The sequence below is a fragment of the Bombina bombina genome, chromosome 2 (assembly GCF_027579735.1).
Source record: "Bombina bombina isolate aBomBom1 chromosome 2, aBomBom1.pri, whole genome shotgun sequence".
NCBI lineage: Eukaryota > Metazoa > Chordata > Amphibia > Anura > Bombinatoridae > Bombina > Bombina bombina.
The window spans coordinates 1,115,616,983-1,115,639,260 of NC_069500.1; the positions used below are offsets into that span (position 1 = coordinate 1,115,616,983).

Below are 22,278 nucleotides of genomic sequence, written 5' to 3' on the forward strand. Positions count from 1 at the left end.
GTGAAGATGTGAAATCCTTTTAAAAATGATACAACAATGTTATAGCTGAAAACGAAAAATATCAAACACATTAATTCAACTTAAATTGCAATGCATTATTAATATATATGTGAGTGTCCTTGAAAAAAAACTTTTTGAACACTTTGTACTAATTTAATAATCCTTACTAACCTTCTGCTTTGCTGTTTCTTTAAATTCCTTGTACTTATCTCCTCTTAATTCCTGAACCTTTATCCTGCCTTATTACCATACTTCCTCAATTATCTTCTCTCTATCTTTTCTTTCTATATTACTAATCTCTACTTATAACCCTTCTATCACTTGTCCTCCTACCTCCTGTACCTTACCCAATACCATCCCTTCTACTTGTGAAAGTAAGTATGTTACTTGTGTGAGAATGGAGAGTATGAAGCTGTGATAGAAGTGTGACTGTAGAGGAGAGGAAATGGCAATCAGGCTGTGCTTTTTTAGGCTGAATTTTTATTTTACAAAAGTTGCAGAAACAGATAAGGTATGATTAGACAAATGAGAAAATAATCTCCTTTTAAGTCCCTTTAAATAATATGAATGATACTTTTTAAATATCTCTACAGCAACCATCATAATTAGTTCAGGGCCTGAAACTTTACCTTTTTTTGTAATGATGGACCCACCTATGCATCCATATAGGTCCTTATTAAAGGGATATGAAACCCAAAACTTTTCTTTCATGGTTCAGATAGAGAATACAATTTTAAAAGGAAAAGGTAGCAGGCACTACACAAAGGTGCAAAAAAAGTCCATAAATTTATTGTAGATTAAATATAAAAATAAAGAACAAAAATTAAAAAAATCAAAAACAGGACAAAACACTGAACAGACCATGGAGTAAGGACAAAGACAGATGGCTGACGCGTTTCGTGCCCCCTACAGGTGCTTACTCAGACAATTTTAAACAACTTTCCAATTTACTTCTGTTGTCTAATGTGCTTCATTCTCTTGGTATCCTTAGTTGAAGGAGCAGCTATGCATTACTGGGAGCTAATAACATGAGGCATATATCTGCAGCCACCAATCAGTAGCTTCTAAGCCAACCTTGGTATCCTTTTCAACAAGGATAGCAATGGAACAAAACAAATTAGATAATAGAAGTAAATTGGAAAGTTGTTTAAAATCACATGCTCTATCTGAACCATCAAATAAATAAAATTGGGTTTCATGTACCTTTCAATGCCTCTACTAATGGAACCTATATTTGTGTACTCTGCTAAATACACTAAGAGGAATCTCCAGGCTGCGAGGCTTCACCAGCCTTCTCAGCTTCACCAGGTCTTAATGAATGGCATAACAGTTGCCAACATTTAAAAAAAAAAATCCAGGGGCACATTACACTAATGTGTGGCTATTTTTCAATGCACATCTATTCTCAAAATGTACTTTGGTCTCTTAGATACCTTTGTTGAAACAAATAGGTAGATATCCTCAGCAGCGGCAATGCACTACTGGGAGCTAGGTGTTGATTTGGGACTACACACATTTGTCTTTGTCATTGGCTCACCAGATGTGTTCATCTCCTAGTAGTGTATTGCTGCTCTGGAACTGACTTTAATTATGTGTTTAATCCCTTTTCAGTGGTTAAACACATGGTTACATGCAAGCCACAGTGCAATAACATTGCTTTTACATATAAAAATAAATATTTTTGCACTTATAGCCTTTTAATGCAGGTTAAATTATCAAGCTCCTCATCACTCCCCTTACTCTCATGCACATAATTGGCCAAAATAAGCAATCAATGGTTAAATTGCTAACCTTTCAGCATCTGTACAACAGGACACCACAAAGCACCCAAGCTTATATAAATGTTACACAGCCTGACATTATACAGTGATATTACCTCAATATGTTTAACCTGCTAAAAACTGTCTTGGGGTTGCTGAGATGCAGAACAATATAAGTATATATTTATTGTTTTACTTTTGCTAAAACATAATGAAAGTTTCACAAGTAGGTGGCATTTTGTCAAGTAAAGATTAATTTTAATCTTTGTTGCTGTAGTGATTGCTGGAGGTAGGTTAATAAACCCAGAAATGCCCCAGTAAATCTGGGTTTTGTTTTGTATGTTCTGTGAATTCCGGTCCCAGGACATGAAGAACCTGATGTCTTAAGCCCCTGTTAAGCAAAGCTTCAGTATGTAAATGGGAGCAAGTAAACATATTCCAAATTGTGTACCACTATTGAGATGCCTTGCTTCCTTGCCTTTTACCCTCCCTGGTATTATATATTACATTTCATTGCTCACTCTTACCTACCACCTGACTACACTGCTAAATTTAATTTTAGTTGAAATGTTTTTTATTGAATTTTTGAAACACAAAATACAAAGCATTAGTACCGGGTGAAGATGACTCATTGTATACACGTATGTCCCACCTACCACCTTGTGTTTTCTCTGCACATATATCAAGTATTACTTTCACCTCAAAACTGGTCTACTTTGAGTAGAGTCACCTTCCCCTTAACATGAGCAGATTATTGACAATACATTAAAAGTAACAAACTTAACTCCCCCAACCTCCCATCCCTCCCTCCCTCCAGGTGATTCCATGCTCTCTAGACATCTCTCAAATAATAATTCTGTTGAAGAAAAAGAAAAATTACTATCAACATATTGCGACCTCAGTCAGGCAAGTCAGGTATCTCCAGACCCGGTCTGTCCCCTAACTTCGGATTTCCTCTACAAATATCTTATCTCCCCTACTGTCTTGATTACTCTCATTCATCTCTGTCCTGAGTGGTGTGTGGTCGAGTGCAGCCTTTCAGAATCCAATAGAACCATATTTTTTGAAACTGCTCAGTGTTCCCTTGCGCCCAAGCTGCTAATTCTGACATTGTATATATATCTTTTATTTTATCTAAAACTTCTGTCCATCTCGGAGCTCCCACCTTCCAATGTCTGGCTATACAAATGCGTAAGCAAGTACAAAGAGTCCTAATAAAAGTGTTGATCGCTGAATTCAGCGAGCCCACCCTCTCATGTAAAATTGCCTGAGTTATCGTTAGTTCAATTTTTCATCTAATGTGTCACTGAGCAGCCTCGAAAGCCTATCCCATAATGGTCGGACCTTTGGGCAGTCCCACCACATATGTCTGTACGTCCCTCTCCTCCCACAACCTCTATAGCAGAAAGCACTATTTACGGATTGAATGTGAGCTGTCCTTTCTGGTGTAAGATACCAACGAAAGGCCACCTTCAAACAGTTTTCCTTCATATCTGCACTAAGCATGCCCTTCCCCGCTTCTGACAGGATCTTTTCCCATGTCTTCTGTTCTTTCACCTCCTCTACCTCTCTTTCCCACCTCTCCATTAAAGGAGTCTTAAGGATGGCCTTCTTTCTTTGTAATATCAAGTATATCTGAGAAATCACGTGTTTCCCTCTGGCTTGTGTGCTGCATATCTTTTCCATAGAAGTCAAGGGTTGCTTTAGTCTGTCAGTCATGTGTTTTGAGATAGCTGATGAAATCTGTAAGTAGAGAAACCAGTTCAATGTGTGTGGTTGGATCTTATCTCTGATCTGATTAAAGGTAGATATTAGTTCCCCATCTAGAAAATCTGCGACCCTATAGAGGCCCTTTTTTTCCCATTTTCCCACTGCTTTTCTAAGTTCGACTGGCAGTAAAAGTTTTAAGGGTATCAATAGAGAGTGAGGGTTAAATAAGTCCATCTGTTTGGTTATCTTATGCCAGATGTGTAAAGATTCATGTGTTACCGGTGACCTATATGCAACTTTTTTGGTATTCCATAAGGGATCCCATAATATATCTGCCGGATTGTCGCTGCCTTCAATATCTGCTTCAATTTTTGGCCAGAGAACCCCCTGAAAGTTTTTCTCCATGATGACTGATTGTGCCAGCCTGGAGGCATGATAGTAATCCACTAGGTTCGGGACTCCCACTCCCCCTATCTGTCTATGCTGTTTTAACAGTTGTGCCGCTATTCTCGCTTTCCCATCCCCCCTTAGAAATCGAAATAAATCAGTTTGTAGGGCATTTAGATCGGCCAGGGGGACCCCAACCGGCAGAGCTCTGAAAAGGTACAAAATCCTGGGTAGGACATTCATTTTAATAGCCGAAAGTCTCCCATACCACGAAAATTTCCCCTTTTTCCAATTGTTTAGGTCTCTCCTAATGGCTTTATAAATAGGGACATAATTCATTCTATACAATTCAGAGAATACACTATTAATCTTGACTCCCAAATAGGTAATGTGGGTTTTCGCCCATGTGAGATTAAAGTTTAGCTCAATCGACTTTTGGGTATGTGATGGAAGACAAATGGGTAAGGCTTCGCATTTATCTAGATTAATCTTATAGCCCGAAATGTCTGAAAATTTTCCCAAGATGTCATATAGATTAGGTAGAGAGATCAGAGGCTTGGTCAATGTCAGCAAAACGTCATCTGTAAATAGTGTCAATTTATATTCGTCATTGGACACCCTCACCCCTGATATATCCATCGAATGCCTAATAAGCGCTGCAAGTGGTTCTATACTAATGGCAAACAGGAGTGGCGAGAGTGGGCACCCTTGGCGGGTTCCGTTTAAAATATCAATGGGTCTTGAAATATACCCTGCTGCTCCCACCACTGCCGTCGGTCTTGAGTAAATGGTTGTAAGTGCCTTTATAAATGCTCCTTTAAAACCCATGTTTTCTAAGACTTTAAACATGAAGGTCCAGTCTACCCTATCGAACGCCTTTTCCGTGTCGAGTGATAAAAGTAGTGATGGAGTCTTAGTCTGCTTTAGGTAATCTACTAGGGTTAGAATTCTCCTCACATTGTCCGGGGCTTCCCTATCTTTAATGAACCCCACTTGGTCTTTGTGGATTAATGCTGGTAGAATTGATTTAAGTCTGTTAGCTATAATTTTTGTGAAAATTTTGAGATCTGTGTTAATCAAGGAAATGGGCCTGTAATTTTGGCAGTGTTTTGGGTTTTTCCCTATTTTAGGTATCACCACTATCTTGGCTCTTAACATATCCCGAGGTAGTTCCCTCCCCGCTAGTATACCATTACAGAAGGTCAACATATGGGGTAGCAGCTCTCTTCTAAATAATTTATAATATTCCCCTGTAAGTCCGTCTGGTCCTGGCGCTTTTCCCGTTTTGAGGTCCCTAATTACTGTCAGTATTTCCATAGCCGTAATCTCTGCGTTTAGAATGGCCAGATCCGAGTCTTGAATCTGTGGTAATCTAGCCTGTCCCAGGAGGTTGTTTGTCTGCCGATCTAGATCCCCCCCAGCCACCTTCTTCCCATCGTAAAGATTCTCATAATATTGAGCAAAGGTTTCAGCTATCTCTTGGGGATTTGAAGTGGGAGTCCCCCCCCCGTGTGTGTATAGAAGGTATTGCAAAGAGTTTGGTTCTCTCCCTTAATTTATATGCCAGATATTTATCTGGCTTGTTTGCATACACATAGTAGTGTGCTTTCAGCCGCAGTGCAGCCCGGACAGAATTCTCGTTTAAGATTGTGGCCAATTCTTTACGTTTAGTCTGAAGAGATCTATATACTCCCAAGGAAAGGGTTCGTCTATGTTCCCGCTCCAGTGTCTCTACCTCTCTCTGAAGTGTGTTCACTAAGTGTGTTGAGTGTCTCACCACCATCGATTTCTCTTTAATAAGCAATCCCCTCAACACCGGTTTGTGAGCAGCCCAAATCATTATTGGGTTACTGTAGTCCCCGCATTTACTTGCCAATATTCTCCTAGTGCTATCTTTATTCTCTCCAATATTGCTGGGTTTTTAAGGAGCGTTGGGTTATACGTCCATGATCTTGGTCTTGAGAAATTTAAAATCCCTGCTAGCTCTAAAATTACTAGTGAATGGTCAGACCACACGCATGACTGTGTACTTGATGTACTTAGATTAGGGGTCAGTATTTGACTCACAAAAATATAATCTAAGGTGGAATAAGAATTGTGTGCCGGTGAGTAGTATGTATATTCATGTTTGGAATTGCCCACCGCCTCCCATGAGTCTATAAGATTATGCGCTCCCATCGACTCCCTAATTGACTTAACTATTGCATTGTGACGGTGTTGTTTACTCGATAGCCCCTTAGTGTCCCCCTCCGAGAAAGAGGTCATAGTGACATTGAAATCCCCTCCCAAGATTATTCTGTCCTGTGACCACTGGGTGAGATGTTGCGAAATTGTTTCAAAGAAGGCATTCTGTGTCTCATTGGGTGCATACACATTGCAAAGAGTGACTTTAGTGTTCTGAATAGTGCCTCTCACTATCACAAACCTACCTTCAGTATCTCTAATTTCACTATCCAGTATAAAGTCCAAAGAGTTATGTAGTAGAATCGTCACCCCCCTTTTTTTTGAGTCTGTCGTTGAGTGGAAATGTTGTGAAAACCTTTGAGTCCAATATCTTGGGATCGTCTGGGGCAGAAAGTGCGTTTCCTGAAGGAATATAATGTTTGCATTAGACTTCAGATATTGTGTCATGGCTGTGCGTCTTTTAGTATCTGTGTTTAGTCCTCTGACATTATGAGAGATTAGTTTTATATTATGTGTCATCAGTAATCTTTTTCGCCTCCCCCCCCATCCTCCCTATGTAATTTGTCTCATCAAATCTGTCTGAGTCCCAAAGGACCCCCTTTCTACCATTATTCTTTAATACCTGAATTACCCTCCCGTTACAATACTTCCTCAAATTCCTTCCTTCAAACCTTTTAGGAATCACCTGGTTTAACCAAAAAAGAATAAAAATTAAATAACATAGAAATTCAAACATAACAACATAAACTATGTCATTCCCATCCGGGAACCAACACATATTATACCTGAGTGCAGATTACAACATCACTTCAGCATTATGGCTCAGTAAATATCTTGAGAATAGGCAAGAATTAAAAGAGAAAGAGAACAAAACATGGCAATTGCAATGGTATTTCTGGTTAGAAAACATATTTCAAAGAGTGACAAATAACAAATCTTGTGGTGACTTGTCTCAGCTTGAAACCTGTTAGGGGGAAAAGTTGCACACAACATTAAGAAATGTCCATATTACCAAACATAATTGTCCCGATTGCATAGGTGGTCTTCTGGATAAGGCACATAATGACTGACAACCCTCCACCCCCTTCCAATTCCCCAAGTCCAGTCACAAGCAATATCTAGAAATCAAAACAATTGCTCATTGTGATCATACTTATCTGACCCTTGGTATATGATCTTACAGGTCCCAATAAGTCCAGGCAAGTTCCTCTGCATCAGCTGAGCTGTGATCCCAGAGAAGGGGATACCAGGGTCAAAAATACAAAAATAAAGAGTTGTCTCTTCAGACAATTGAACCTTCTGCAGGGTCTAGTGTGTTTAAGTCTTTCGCTTCTTTTCCGGAATCTTGGACCATTGTTTCTGACGAGGCTTTCCCCCCTGAGTAGAATGATCAGAGGTTGTTTCCTGCTGTAGGTCAGCCGGGGGATCTAGCTTCAATCTACGACATGTTTCTAGGATCTCCTGAGGGTCCCTAATAGAAAATGTCCTGTTTTCCCAGGTTATGTGTAGAGCAAAAGGGAAGCCCCATCTGTATGGCACTTGATTTTTCCTCAACAGGGATGTAAGCGGTCTAAGGGAGCTTCTTCTTTGTAAAGTCCTTAGGCATAAATCCTGGAAAAACTGGATGATGTTCCCCTGATATTTAAAAGTGGGATTCTTTCTGGCTGCTGCAAGTATCTCCTCCCATTCTTGGAAGCGTAACATCTTGATGATAACATCTCTGTGGGGCTCATCCCCCTTCGGTTTGGGTCGAAGTGCCCTATGCGCCCTTTCCATTTGGAAACTCTCGTCCCCTCCTGAGCCAGTGATGCTCCGAAAGAGATTTGACAAATAAGCATTTAACTCTTTAGGGCCTATTGTTTCCGGTATTCCCTTTAGTCTGAGATTAGATCTTCGGCTACGATTCTCTAGATCCTCTAGTTTGTCGTATATTTCTTCTATTTCAGATTGTTGAGAAGTGACTTTATCTGTTACTGCATTTAGATCTTCTACCATAGTATCACCGCTTTCCTCTAAGGAGTTTACTCTTGACCCCAGATCAACTATCTCTTGCTTTAATTCTGATATACTGTTAGTTACAGAGTTTTGCAAGGATTCCATTTTTTCTAGCAGTCTCTCAAAATTACTGTTAATATCCTGCTTGGAGACTAGATGATCCAGATCAGCTTTAGTTAAGGGCCTGGAGTCTTCCCCTCCATCCCTGTTTCCCTCCGTCTCCTCCCTCTCTTCATCTGATTCTTGCATTTGAGTATCAGATAACTTTTCTCCCTTCGCAGGCTTGAAAAAAAGAGTAGCTGCAGACTGTTTATTTTGTAGAGGTGCCTTAGAGCCTTTCCTCGCAGCCATCTTGATATGCTTTTGTCACCCTGTAGAGTATGGAGTGCAGTGTAATAGTGATCAGGAGAACAGTATGTCTGTATATAGATAGGGTGTCTGGGTTACGTTTTCCCTAACCAGCGAGTGAGTATGGTTTTCACCTGCCTCCTTCACAGTAACGTATATTTTCAAAAGACCAAAGTGTCACTAAAGTATCTTCTTAGTTATATCCAGTGTTTTTTATCAACAAGGGAGCATGAGGAGGCCTCAAAAGACCAGCTGTGTATTGCAGGGAGTATGAGCTCCCATAAAGTCTCTATTATACATTTATAGCCATATTCTCTTTATAGATTCTCCTTAATCATTTTATTGCCTTAGCGACCCTTTCAATTCATAATAAACTTTCAAGGCCCAGAGGGGGTATAAAGGAATCAAAGGGACCTAGCTTGTTGTCTAGGCAAAACAAAAAGTCTCTCCCTCTGTGTCGATAAGCTCTGTGCAGTCTGGGGATCTCTTAACATGTTATAGGCCTTTATGGGCTATGTCATTCTATATTACCGGACCGTTTGAATTTTATGTTCAGACCTCTCTCTGTAGTCTCTTCCCCTTAGATTCTCCACATCTTGTGCCACCGCAACCCCCCGCTCTGTTACCGATCAGAATCAGGCCTCCATGTGTACCTGTTGCTTCCGTTGCTTAGGTGCTGCCGTTGCCTGTCCTTCCTTCTCCTCCGCTTTCTCTTTGCCACCTCCACCTTTCACAGAGAAGCGATACCTTGTATTGTCCCCTCCGGCTCCTTTGCAGCTCACCCCATTCACGCTAGATGCGCTCTCCGCTAGCTGTAGTAAAGTCAGTGCCACGTGGGTTATAACAATGGCGTCTGAGACGCTTCTGCTCTGACCTCCGTTATGAGTTTTTTGACATCCTAGGAGCTGCGGTTCTCCCAAAATCACTGTTGATAGTGTCTCTTGCCTTTGCCCTGTCTCTTGCCCACTCTCCTGCCACTTACATCACTTTCTTAGCCACTTTATCTGGTTTTCTGCACGGAGCTCTCCCGCTATGCTTCCATTCCTGTGCTGCACCAGGCTCCGCCTAAATTTAATTTTAAAGGGACATGAAACTTAAACTTTTTCTTTCATGACTCAGATAGAGCATACAATTTTAAATAATTTTCCAAATAACTTCTATCACATTTTCTTCATTCTCTTGGAATCCTTTCTTGAAGGAGAAGCAATGCACTACTAGGAGCTATCTGCAAACATTTGGTGAGCCAATAACAATAGTCAAATATGTGTAGCCACCAATCAGCCGCAGCATTGTTGTTGCTGAGCATATGTACATATGCTTTTAAACAAAGGATACTAAGAGGACAAAGCAAATTTGATGATAAAAAAATACATTGAAAAAATGCATGCTCTATCTGAATCATTAGAAATAGTGTTGTTGGTTATCTCCAATTATACCCTATCCCTAATGCAGTTAAGCATGTGATTGCCCAAAATTATTTAAAGGTACAATCTAGATCCAATACTTATTCTTTATTACTTGTTGTTACATAATACCAGTCAATTATCTTGCAGCAGGTTATCTATAACCTGCAACAGGTTATCTATAAGCTTGTAAGAAGTACATAAGACTTTTAAATAATCATTGTTTCTTAACAGCCTAAAATGACAACCAATCACTGCCCACAGCTTTCTAGTTAGCTGTTTTCTTGTATGACAGTTTAGCAGTGCACATTAATATTTTTCAGTTAGCTATTTCAAACTGCACAAATAAGCATATACAAGTAGGAAAACTTATTCAAGAGTCCATCATTATTGGAGAAACGTAAAATGTTTGTCTCCTAACAAGCAATGACTATTTAAATGTTTCATGTACTTCTTACAAGCTAATAGATGTAAAACTCTATGCTACTTCCCTCCTGTAACAAAGGAAGAAGTCTCTGTAGTCCTATCCTTGGCTCATCTCACAACCTGCCCACTTGACCCTATTTCTTCACAACTTCTTCCCTCTCTCTCTGCTTCACTAACCCCTACTCTATCTCATCTCTTTAACCAATCTCTAACCGCTGGCACATTTCCGGATACATTCAAGCATGCGTCAATCATACCAATCCTAAAAAAGTCCTCGCTTGACCCCTCCACACCTTCTATTGAACGGTCTCCTTACTTCCCTTTGCTTCAAAATTATTGGAATGACTGGTCTATAATCGGCTAACTCAATTTCTCACAACTAACTCCTTACTTGATCCACTAAAATCTGGTTTCCACCCTAAACACTCAATAGAAACTGCTCTTGCTAAAGCAAAAAAATACCTGTTATCAGCTAAAGCAAAAGGCCACTACTCCTTACTAATTCTTCTTGACCTATCCACATAATCCGCTGCTTTTGACACAGTCGACCATCTTCTCCTCCTAAAAATACTACATTAATTTGGCATCCAAGACACAGTCCTCTTCTGGTTTGCCTCATATCTCTCAAACCGCTCTTTTTCCGTTTTCTTTAACAACATATCTTGCGATCCTATGCCTCTCTCAGTTATAGTACCACAAGGCTCTGTCTTGGACCCCTTGCTTTTCTCTCTCTATACATCCTCCGTTGGAAAACGTATAGCCTCCTTTGGATTCCAGTACCACTTATATGCTGATGATACCCAAATCTATCTTTCCTCTCCTGATATCTCTTAAACTTTAATAAACCAGATTTCCAACTGCCTCTTTGCAATTTACTCTTGGATGTCTTCACACTACCTCCAACTCAATCTGAGCTGCTTCTTATTCCCCCCTCTTCGAGACATCCAACACCTGACATTTCTCTGAGGGTTGGAAACTCTACTCTCAACACCTCACCTCAGGTCCGCTGTCTTGGGGTCACACTAGACTCAGAGCTCACATTCAAAACACATATACAAGCACTTACCAAATCCTTCCGTTCACACCTTTGCAACATTTCCAGAATTTGTCCCTTCCTTACTTAAAAAACTTCAAAAATACTTATTCATTCCCTCATTTTGTCACGCATTGATTATTGCAATCTACTCCCAAATGGCCTTCCAAAACACCACCTCTCCTCCCTCCAATCTATTATGAATGATTTTGCTAGACTCATCCAACTAAGTTGCCGATCTACATCAGCTGCTCCACTCTGCCAGTCTCTACACTGGCTCCCCATACACTCTAGAATACAATTTAAAGTATTAACCCTAACTTACAAAGCACTAAACAGTCTAGCTCCCAACTATATTTCCTCTCTCATCCTGAAATATTCCCCATCCCGTCCTATTCGATCAACCTCTGACCTACGTCTCTCCATTCCTGTTATCTCTACGTCCCACTCCCGCCTCCAAGACTTCGCACGTGCTGCTCCTGAACTCTGGAACTCTCTACCCTGCTCCATAAGACTGTCTCCAACCTTGTATAGCTTCAGAAAACCTTGAAAACCCACCAATTCAGAGAGGCATACCATCTCTTATCCATCCCTCATCCAAACCAAACTAATACATGAATTGCCTGACTCACTGCTGAAACTACAACCAATGTATTCAGCCAGACTGCAACAAAATTTGTTTTTGCAGTCTGGCTAAATAATGACCCTTTACGCTTTAAGGTGGTGTGGCTGTCCTCTCCTTTTTGCTGCATTGTTTGGGGTATTTTGCTGTACCCTTTCAGCTTGCACACCTGCTACGTTTTCCCAGGTGCTGGATACTTTGGACATTAATCTCTTGTATGTAACAATAAGTTGTCCCTTTACACTGACTGCAGCAGCTCTACTACTCTTGCAAAATATCTTATATTAGTTACACAAACCTGGCCCTACTCAACAATACACACCATGCCCAAACATACCTGTAAAGACACAACACCCAAGTGACACTCAACATGACTACTGCAAATGTAAAACCAATTACCCAAGAAACGCCACCAAACAGACCCCTAAATCTAAAAACCGTTAATATACAAAGGACCTTCCTAAATATCTACATGCCAACTCTAAAAACTTTATTTACTTCCATGGGCCCCTTAACCCTTAAGTACTTCTATTTTATTGCAACCCTCCCTAAAAATTAAAGAGCCATTATAGTCAAAATCATTATATGCTCTAATCTATTAGAGCATGTAATTTTATGACTATTGACCCTGCAGTACTGTGTGTTTAACCCCCACAAAGAGGGATTTGCAAAACAACTTGAAAACTTTATAAGTATATTTAACAATATTTAATTGCGGTTGGTTAGGGCTAGATGGAAATTAATTTGTCAACTCACTTTGTAGTTTGTAGTTGGTTTAGGGAATTTGCTATGTTTTGAAGAAAAGCATGGTTCCAGAAATAGCTTTTCGGCTTTCTGGAGAGTATAGGACAAATAAAATTTGTATACAAAAAAAAGGTGCTTAATATAGTTTTAGTTTTGATAATTTTTGTTACATATGTGCAAAAAATATGCTAACAAGCCCTCATTGTCCTGCTATAGTTTCTTCTCAGTTTGATAATAGTAATAACCCCATATTAGGCATACATTCCGCATTATAAATAATACAACACACAAGAGAAATGGGTGTAAAAGTCGCAGCCCGCATTTATTAAAATATTTAATAAATATATAACTTATAAATTCAACAGAATTCCAATAACATGTAAACATATTACCTGAGGAAAAAACATAAGGTGTTTGCCTCCAAAGTTGTACCGGTCTTACCGCCAGCCGTTGACAAAACTGTTCTTCATACCGCCACCACGCCAGACCTCTATATGTCCGATAGGCCCCCGCAATCTCCTTTGACCAGTTAGTCAATGTTATTGGTAGTTTCCGGTATCTCTTCTTCCTCTCATCTTCTTCCTTCTTCTCCTTGTCGCCCTTCGTGTCTTTTTTGATCTCCAGCACCTGGTCCAAAGGCAGGAGAGAAAATATTTCCAAGAATTCTCGTTTCCATATCTTCTTCACCTCCTGCGCCAGGTGTATCCCCAGTGGTCAAATTGAACACAGGCAGGGCCTCCTCATTGCGTTCTCTGGTACCTTCAGAACATTTCCTGCACTAGCCACGCTAGCCTGCGCTACCAAGGCCCCCCCTTGCACCTGGCCAGAACTTTCCACCCCAGTACACGCTCCTGCTGCCAGAACCCCCGATCCAACACCCCATGCCGCTGCCACATTCCCTTGTTGCCCCGCCAGCTGTCTCTCAAATTGTGCCAGCAGATCCCTTAAACCACTCACCAATGAACTCTGCGCCACACCTAAGCCATGCTCACCACCAACCACACTCACTACATTGCTAGCATCCTCACCTGTCTTCCTGGGTGCCGTTGTTGCTCCCACCACTCTGGATCCCACTGTACTCTCAGCCGCCCTGACCTCCAGCTGTATCCTTGACTCCTTTTCCCTGGGCCTGTTCATGCTCCTCCTCTGGGTCTGTGATCTGGACCTTCTCCTTCTGCCACTTCTATCTGCAGCCCTCTCAAGCCTCCCCCATGTGGGGGATCATCTCTCTGCCTGATGCTTCATCCTCTCCCTGGGCGAACGAGATTTCTCCCGCCGCCACTCTGCTCCCAACCTCCATGGGCTGTGGCCTCCCTCCTACTTCTCTCCTAGCACTCCCTTCCCTAGATCCTGCCACTGACCTAACCTCCCTACCCACCCCTCTATCCTCCTGCCCGCTATGCCCAGGTACCAAAGATCTGAGCTGTTCCTCCAAAGCAGCCAGGTCCCCTACCTGCCATGATCCCACAGGTCCCGAAGATGGTCCCTCCCCAGTATCCTCTATCTCCAAGTCACTGTGGAGTAATCAATCCACAGTGCGTCCCCGTCCAGGTCCTGCATTGCAGGTTCAGCAGAAGCCTCTGCCCCACCGCCCACCTGCTCCTCGGGCTTACTCCCCACACCTGCAGAAGACAAACATGTCCGTTTAACCCCCCCTAAATACCCCCTCTCCTGCCTCCCCCGACCTCTCCCCCCAGATCCTCCTGTCCCTGACCCTTTCTTCCTTCCACGACCCCTCCCCCGTAGGAGCCTTATGCACTGGCCTCCTATTATTCCCCCTTTCCATTCCTAGCTTTCCCATCCTAGTCTCCCCATGCCTGCTTACCCCTTGCTGGCCTACCCTACCCCCCTGGTCCTAAGATCTTTGCACTAACATCTCCCCGTCTGCCCTTAGCTCCATTCCTCACGGCGCCCTCCTCCTTGCACCCCTACCCCCATCCTGCTTCCTACCCCTCTTGCCTCCTGTCCCCTCTAGCCGCTCCTGATGATTTGTGTTGGCCTGGGGAGATCCCTCCCTTGCCGTACCCCCTTCCGTGAGTGCTGCATTTTCCTGCTCCCACTCTGAAAGCTCCCGCCCTGCAACCTCTAGTTGCTGATCATGGCCCGGCCCTCCTCCACTACCTTGCTTACCTGCCGCAACTCTGCTCCAGATGGACGTCTTCCTTGTGCCAACAGCTGCCGCCACACGCACCGCCATCTGCTCCTGGGCCTCCACTCCTCTGCAACTGCTCACTGACCGGCGTCTGGACCCACCACCAACCTGCACTGGACCAACGCCGTCATCGTTCCTCCCGCTCTGCGGCCTGTCGTGTCCACTCCTGCTTCCAGCTGCAGGATCCACTGCTTCTGGAAGATTGGCTGCAGCCAAGTAGTCCCTCAGCCACGCCATGCACTTTGCCGCTGCCATCCGCCTCACGTTGTCCAACAAGTTGCCCATCCTCTCCAGCCACTGCAATCGCAAGTCTTTCTCTGAACTTCACCTTGCGATTGCAGAGACTTCAAGAGGATGAACCACTTCTGCCCCACCCTTATATACCCACTCCCACAGGCTCCACCTTTACTCCTCTAGCCTGCTCAATTGCCAGGAATAGGGGTCAAAATCCCCTCCATCTATTCTTTTCTCCAGGGAGCATATATGTTGTTGCTCTGTGTTGGTGATACGCATAAAGGAAAGGTGGATGTTCCCTGTAATGAGGACCTAATTAAAGCTGAGTGTACTTAAAGGAACACATTACTGTGTAAGACACCACAACCAAAAATTAATAACTTGTGGCTTATTTGTTCTTATGAATTAAAAAATAATAAAATTGATAAACACGACAGAACTTTGTAAAATAAAAGTGTAAAATAGCAAAATATAGTTAAGATATTAATTTAAAAAAGTGTATGTTAATGTAAATTTGTGTTGTATAAAACGTATATTCAAAAAAGTCCGGCAAAGTGTAGAAACTTAACATTTTTGATTTATTATAATACACATGCAGTACCTAAGGTTAACACAAGAGGGTATAATATCATAAAGAGCCAAAAGCAACATCTGCATCTAATGACTAATCTCTCAGCTCTAAGGTTTGGAAATAGTTTATACATAAGTGCAGCGTATCCATCAACTGTGCAGGCAGAAAAATGAAGGATAATTTTATTGGATTATTAGTTAAAGGGACATTCCGGTCAAAATTTAAATGCACATTGATGAATAACATCTTCGAATAGAAACATATTTGCAATATACTTGCATTGGCAAAAATGCTTCTAGTAAAAGTTATTACTGTCTTAGTTTTAACAATTTTCTCTGCATGTGCAAGTGAAGCATAGTTATATATTCTTAGTGTACCATAGTAAATACTCTGTTTTAAATAATGCAGCTGCTCCGAGCACCAGTGGGGCTTGTATCATGTCCACAATTAACAAATTGAGTCATCACCAGATGGTACAAGCATCTTCGGCTCTCTGAGCAAGTGATGTGTTTAAAATGCTGGTGCACGCTACATACTTAAATACACTTTTTAAATAGCTATAGCTTTTATTAGAAGCATTTTTGCTAATACATGTATATTACAAAAAATGCTTGTATTGAAAACTGAAATGCATCATGTGGATTCCAATTTTGGCTGGAATGTCCCTTTAAAGAAGAAAATAAAAGATGACAGTAAATACATAAATATTTAAAAGTAAAATCATCATTCTTGTATCAGAAGATATAAAAGAGAAAAGTAATGCGGATTTGTCAATTCTAAGGCTGTAAAAAAAGGTGTTAGAGCTTGCATTTATTTAATAGCAATATCTGAAAAACACTGCAAATTTTATTTCATGAACTTGTTCATCAGTATCAGGTATAATATCAGGGTTTTAAATGACTAATATCTTTATACGTTAATCCTTGCCACGTTAATTATGGATGTGATGTTATAGTTTACATCCAAACAGGGCCATACAATATTTTTGTACAAATGCTGTAGGGAAGTAATTTTTATTTTACTGTACTTAGTAAAGGTTATTATAAACATAATTAAAGATTTTTTTTTAAAGGAACACTGAACCCAATTTTTTTCTTTTGTGATTCAGATAGAGCATGCAATTGTAATCAACTTTCTAATTTACTCCTATTATACATTTTTCTTTATTCTCTTGCTTTCTTTATTTGAAAAAGAAGGCATCTAAGCTAAAAAAAAATTATTCAGAACCCTAGACAACACTCCTTTATTGGTGGTTGAATTTATCCACCAATCAGCAAGAATAACCCAGGTTGCTCACAAAAAATGGGCCGGCATCTGAAATTACATTCTTGCTTTTCAAATAAAAATACCAAGAGAATGAAGAAAAATTGATAATAGGAGTAAATTAGAAAGTTGCTTAAAATTGCATGCTCTATCTGAATCACAAAAGAAAAAAATTGGGTTCAGTGTTCCTTTAACCCCTTAATGACCACAGCACTTTTCCATTTTCTGTCCGTTTGGGACCAAGGCTATTTTTACATTTCTGCAGTGTTTGTGTTTAGCTGTAATTTTCCTCTTACGCATTTACTGTACCCACACATATTATATATCGTTTTTCTCGCCATTAAATGGACTTTCTAAAAATACCATTATTTTCATCATATCTTATAATTTACTATAAAAAAAATTATAAAATATGAGGAAAAAATAGAAAAAAACACACTTTTTCTAACTTTGACCCCCAAAATCTGTTACACATCTACAACCACCAAAAAACACCCATGCTAAATAGTTTCTAAATTTTGTCCTGAGTTTAGAAATACCCAATGTTTACAAGTTCTTTGCTTTTTTTGTAAACTATAGGGCCATAAATACAAGTAGCACTTTGCTATTTCCAAACCATTTCTTTTCAAAATTAGCGATAGTTACATTAGAGCACTGATATCTTTCAGGAATCTCTGAATATCCATTGACATGTATATATTTTTTTTCAGTAGACATCCCAAAGTATTGATCTAGGCCCGTTTTGGTATATTTCATGCCACCATTTCACCGTCAAATGCAATCAAATACAAAAAAATTGTTCACTTTTCACAAATTTTTTCACAAACTTTTAGTTTCTAACTTAAATTATTTACAAACAGCTTGTGAAATTATGGCATAAATGGTTGTAAATTCTTCTCTGGGATCCCCTTTGTTCAGAAATAGCAGACATATATGACTTTGGTGTTGCTTTTTGGTAATTAGAAGGCCGCTAAATGCCACTGCGCACCACACGTGTATTATGCCCAGCAGTGAAGGGGTTAATTAGGGAGCATGTAGGGAGCTTTTTGGGGTAGTTTTAGCTTTAGTGTAGTGTAGTAGACAACCCCAAGTATTGATCTAGGCCAATTTTGGTATATTTCATGCCACCATTTCACCGCCAAATGCGATCAAATTAAAAAAAACGTTAATTTTTTCTCAATTTTAGGTTTCTCACTGAAATTATTTACAAACAGCTTCTGCAATTATGGCACAAATGGTTGTAAATGCTTCTCTGGGATCCCCTTTGTTCAGAAATAGCAGACATATATGGCTTTGGCATTGCTTTTTGGTAATTAGAAGGCCTCTAAATGCCGCTTCGCATCACACGTGTATTATGGCTAGCAGTGAAGGGGTTAATTATGTAGCTTGTAGGGAGCTTGCAGGGTTAATTTTAGCTTTAGTGTAGAGCTCAGCCTCCCACCTGAAACATCAGACCCCCTGATCCCTCCCAAACAGCTCTCTTCCCTCCCCCACCCCACAATTGTCCCCGCCATCTTAAGTACTGGCAGAAACTCTGTCAGTACTAAAATAAAAGGTATATGGCCCTTTTTAAAAAAAAAAAAAAAGCATATTTACATATGCTGATGTGTAGGATCCCCCCTTAGACCCCAACCTCACTGATCCCCCACCAAACTGCTCTCTAACCCTTCCCCTCTGCAATAATGGGCGCCATCTTGGGTACTGGCAGCTGTGTGCCAGTACCCAGTTTTGTAACAAAATGTGCCTTTTTTTTAAAAAAAATTCCCTTTTTTGTAGTGTAGCTCCCCCCCCCACCGAGACCAACCCCCAACCCCTTCCAGGTCCCTTAGATGATATTTTACATTCATTGTGTTTTTAATTTTTAACCTTTTTTTTCTGTAGTGTAGCGGTTCCCACCCGCTCCCGCCCCGTGCACGCGCCCGCCCATCACCCCCCGTGCACGCGCGCGCTCCCGTGCGCGCCCCCGTAGCTCCCGCCCCCGATCCCGCTCCACTCCACACTGAGCACCGATGGCCGCCCACCCGCCTCCCACGTAAGCTCCCACCCACCAACGATACCGGCCACCGATGTCCGGTGCAGAGAGGGCCACAGAGTGGCTCTCTCTGCATCGGATGGCCAAGGGGGGTTATTGCAGGATGCCTCCATATCGAGGCATCACTGCAATAACCGGAAAGCAGCTGGAAGCGAGCAGGATCGCTTCCAGCTGCTTTCCAGACCAAGGACGTACGCCACACGTCCTCGGTCATTAACTGTCTTTTTTTTTAGGACGTGTGGCGTACGTCCTTGGTCGTTAAGGGGTTAAAAAAATCTTTAATTATGTTTAAAATAACCTTTACTAAGTACAGTAAAATAAAAATGACTTCCCTACAGCATTTGTACAAAAATATTGTATGGTCCTGTTTGGATGTAAACTATAACATCACATCCATAATTAACGTATAAAGATATTAGTCATTTAAAACCCTGATATTATACCTGATACTGATGAACAAGTTCATGAAATAAAATCAATAAAGATCAAATTTGGGTTCAGTGTCCCTTTAATGGATGTTCCTTTCCTTAATTAAGTAATTAAAAGTAATTTGGCCTAGATTTCAAGGGTAGTTGTTAATGTGCGGCTTTTTATATTGTGCTAATTCTTGTGCAATAGCCTGAATAACATGAATAATTTTAGTGTAAATTAATCTATTACCTGAGGTAAATTATGTATCTGTGATGTCTGAAATACAGTAAGTACTATAACGCACACCATACTGCCACTAGTACAATAAATAATAACCACCGACTATTTTTAATAGCAGAGCAAATATGGTTGGTGAAGGAGGGCTGAATTAGTCTGGTCCAATTTTAACTGGGAGCCTCCACTTGCTTTTACTGACCAGCTAGGTGACATTGCTGGGGCACTCCTTAGTGGCTGCAGAATGAGGCAGAATAGTTCTGGTAATCTTCGTAGTATCTGCTGCTATACAGGGATTATCTATGCCAGGTACAGTGTGTGCAGAGCTGGGGTTGTTCTATACTATATATGTTATAGTAGGAATTTAGAAAATGCATAGCCAAAGTTCGAATTCCTGGCTACTAGCTTTATAATTTGTTATTTAGATATATGCAGATTTGTTATCTGGCTTGTAAGGTTGTTTATGTAGCTTCCTAATATTCTGCTGCTCCCTACATAATATTTTGACTGCATCTTACATGGTATCTATAGTTGTTAATGCAGAGCAGGAAGTATGGCAATCTGTGTGCAAAAATATAAACATGGTAGGACAGACAAACAGAGTAAGACAGATAAACTAGGCATTTTGTTAATATCTCTGTATCCTTTAACTTAAATCAAATGTGAAGGTGCACTTACAGCATGGGCTGGCATACAGAGGCAGGTGATATGTGTTTGAGGCTGGAGCACTTACAGCTACAGCATGGGCTGGCATACAGAGGCAGGTGATATGTGTTTGAGGCTGGAGCACTTACAGCTACAGCATGGGCTGGCATACAGAGACAGGTGATATGTGTTTGAGGTTGGAGCACTTACAGCTACATCATGGGCTGACATACAGAGGCAGGTGATATGTGTTTGAGGCTGGAGTACTTATAGCTACAGCATGGGCTGGCATACAGAGACAGGTGGTATGTGTTTGAGGCTGAAGCACTTACAGCTACAGCATGGGCTGGCATACAGAGACAGGTGATATGTGTTTGAGGCTGGAGCACTTACAGCTAAAGCATAGGCTGACATACAAAGGCAGGTGATATATGATTGGGGCTAGATGACTTACAGCTACATCATGGGCTGGCATACAGAGACAGGTGATATGTGTTTGAGGTTGGAGCACTTACAGCTACATCATGGGCTGGCATACAGAGACAGGTGATATGTGTTTGAGGTTGGAGCACTTACAGCTACATCATGGGCTGGCATACAGAGGCAGGTGATATGTGTTTGAGGCTGGAGCACTTACAGCTACAGCATGGGCTGGCATACAGAGGCAGGTGATATGTGTTTGAGGCTGGAGCACTTACAGCTACAGCATGGGCTGGCATACAGAGACAGGTGATATGTGTTTGAAGCTGGAGCACTTACAGCTAAAGCATAGGCTGACATACAAAGGCAGGTGATATGTGTTTGAGGCTAGATGACTTACAGCTACAGCATGGGCTGGCATACAGAGACAGGTGATATGTGTTTGAGGTTGGAGCACTTACAGCTACATCATGGGCTGGCATACAGAGACAGGTGATATGTGTTTGAGGTTGGAGCACTTACAGCTACAGCATGGGCTGGCATACAGAGACAGGTGATATGTGTTTGAGGTTGGAGCACTTACAGCTACAGCATGGGCTGGCATACAGAGACAGGTGATATGTGTTTGAGGCTGGAGCACTTACAGCTAAAGCATAGGCTGACATACAAAGGCAGGTGATATATGATTGGGGCTAGATGACTTACAGCTACATCATGGGCTGGCATACAGAGACAGGTGATATGTGTTTGAGGTTGGAGCACTTACAGCTACATCATGGGCTGGCATACAGAGACAGGTGATATGTGTTTGAGGTTGGAGCACTTACAGCTACATCATGGGCTGGCATACAGAGACAGGTGATATGTGTTTGAGGTTGGAGCACTTACAGCTACATCATGGGCTGGCATACAGAGACAGGTGATATGTGTTTGAGGCTGGAGCACTTACAGCTACATCATGGGCTGACATACAGAGGCAGGTGATATGTGTTTGAGGCTGGAGTACTTATAGCTACAGCATGGGCTGACATACAGAGGCAGGTGATATGTGTTTGAGGCTGGAGCACTTACAGCTACAGCATGGGCTGGCATACAGAGGCAGGTGATATGTGTTTGAGGCTGGAGCACTTACAGCTACAGCATGGGCTGGCATACAGAGACAGGTGATATGTGTTTGAGGCTGGAGCACTTACAGCTAAAGCGTAGGCTGACATACAAAGGCAGGTGATATGTGTTTGAGGCTAGATGACTTACAGCTACAGCATGGGCTGGCATACAGAGACAGGTGATATGTGTTTGAGGTTGGAGCACTTACAGCTACATCATGGGCTGACATACAGAGGCAGGTGATATGTGTTTGAGGCTGGAGTACTTATAGCTACAGCATGGGCTGGCATACAGAGGCAGGTGATATATGTTTGAGGCTGGAGCACACACAGCTACAGTATAAGATGGCATACAGAGGCAGGTGATATATGTTTGAGGCTGGAGCACACACAGCTACAGTATAAGATGGCATACAGAGGCAGGTGATATATGTTTGAGGCTGGAGCACACACAGCTACAGTATAAGATGGCATACAGAGGCAGGTGATATAGGTTTGAGGCTGGAGCACACACAGCTACAGTATAAGATGGCATACAGAGGCAGGTGATATATGTTTGAGGCTGGAGCACACACAGCTACAGTATAAGATAGCATAC

At 41.5% G+C, this 22,278-nt stretch overlaps 2 protein-coding genes across 2 annotated transcripts in view; one reads left to right on the plus strand and one right to left on the minus strand.

The window, feature by feature from the left end:
• The window catches only part of ASIC5 (acid sensing ion channel subunit family member 5), a 46,748-nt gene extending 43,986 nt beyond the window's left edge, over positions 1 to 2,762 (minus strand). Inside the window, exon 1 of the mRNA XM_053703090.1 lies at positions 2,705 to 2,762. Coding sequence (XP_053559065.1) covers positions 2,705 to 2,762 — 58 coding nt within the window. The remainder of the gene's footprint in view (positions 1 to 2,704) is intronic.
• Positions 1 to 22,278, plus strand: part of GUCY1B1 (guanylate cyclase 1 soluble subunit beta 1) — a 396,478-nt gene that overhangs the window by 343,963 nt on the left and 30,237 nt on the right. The window lies entirely within an intron of this gene.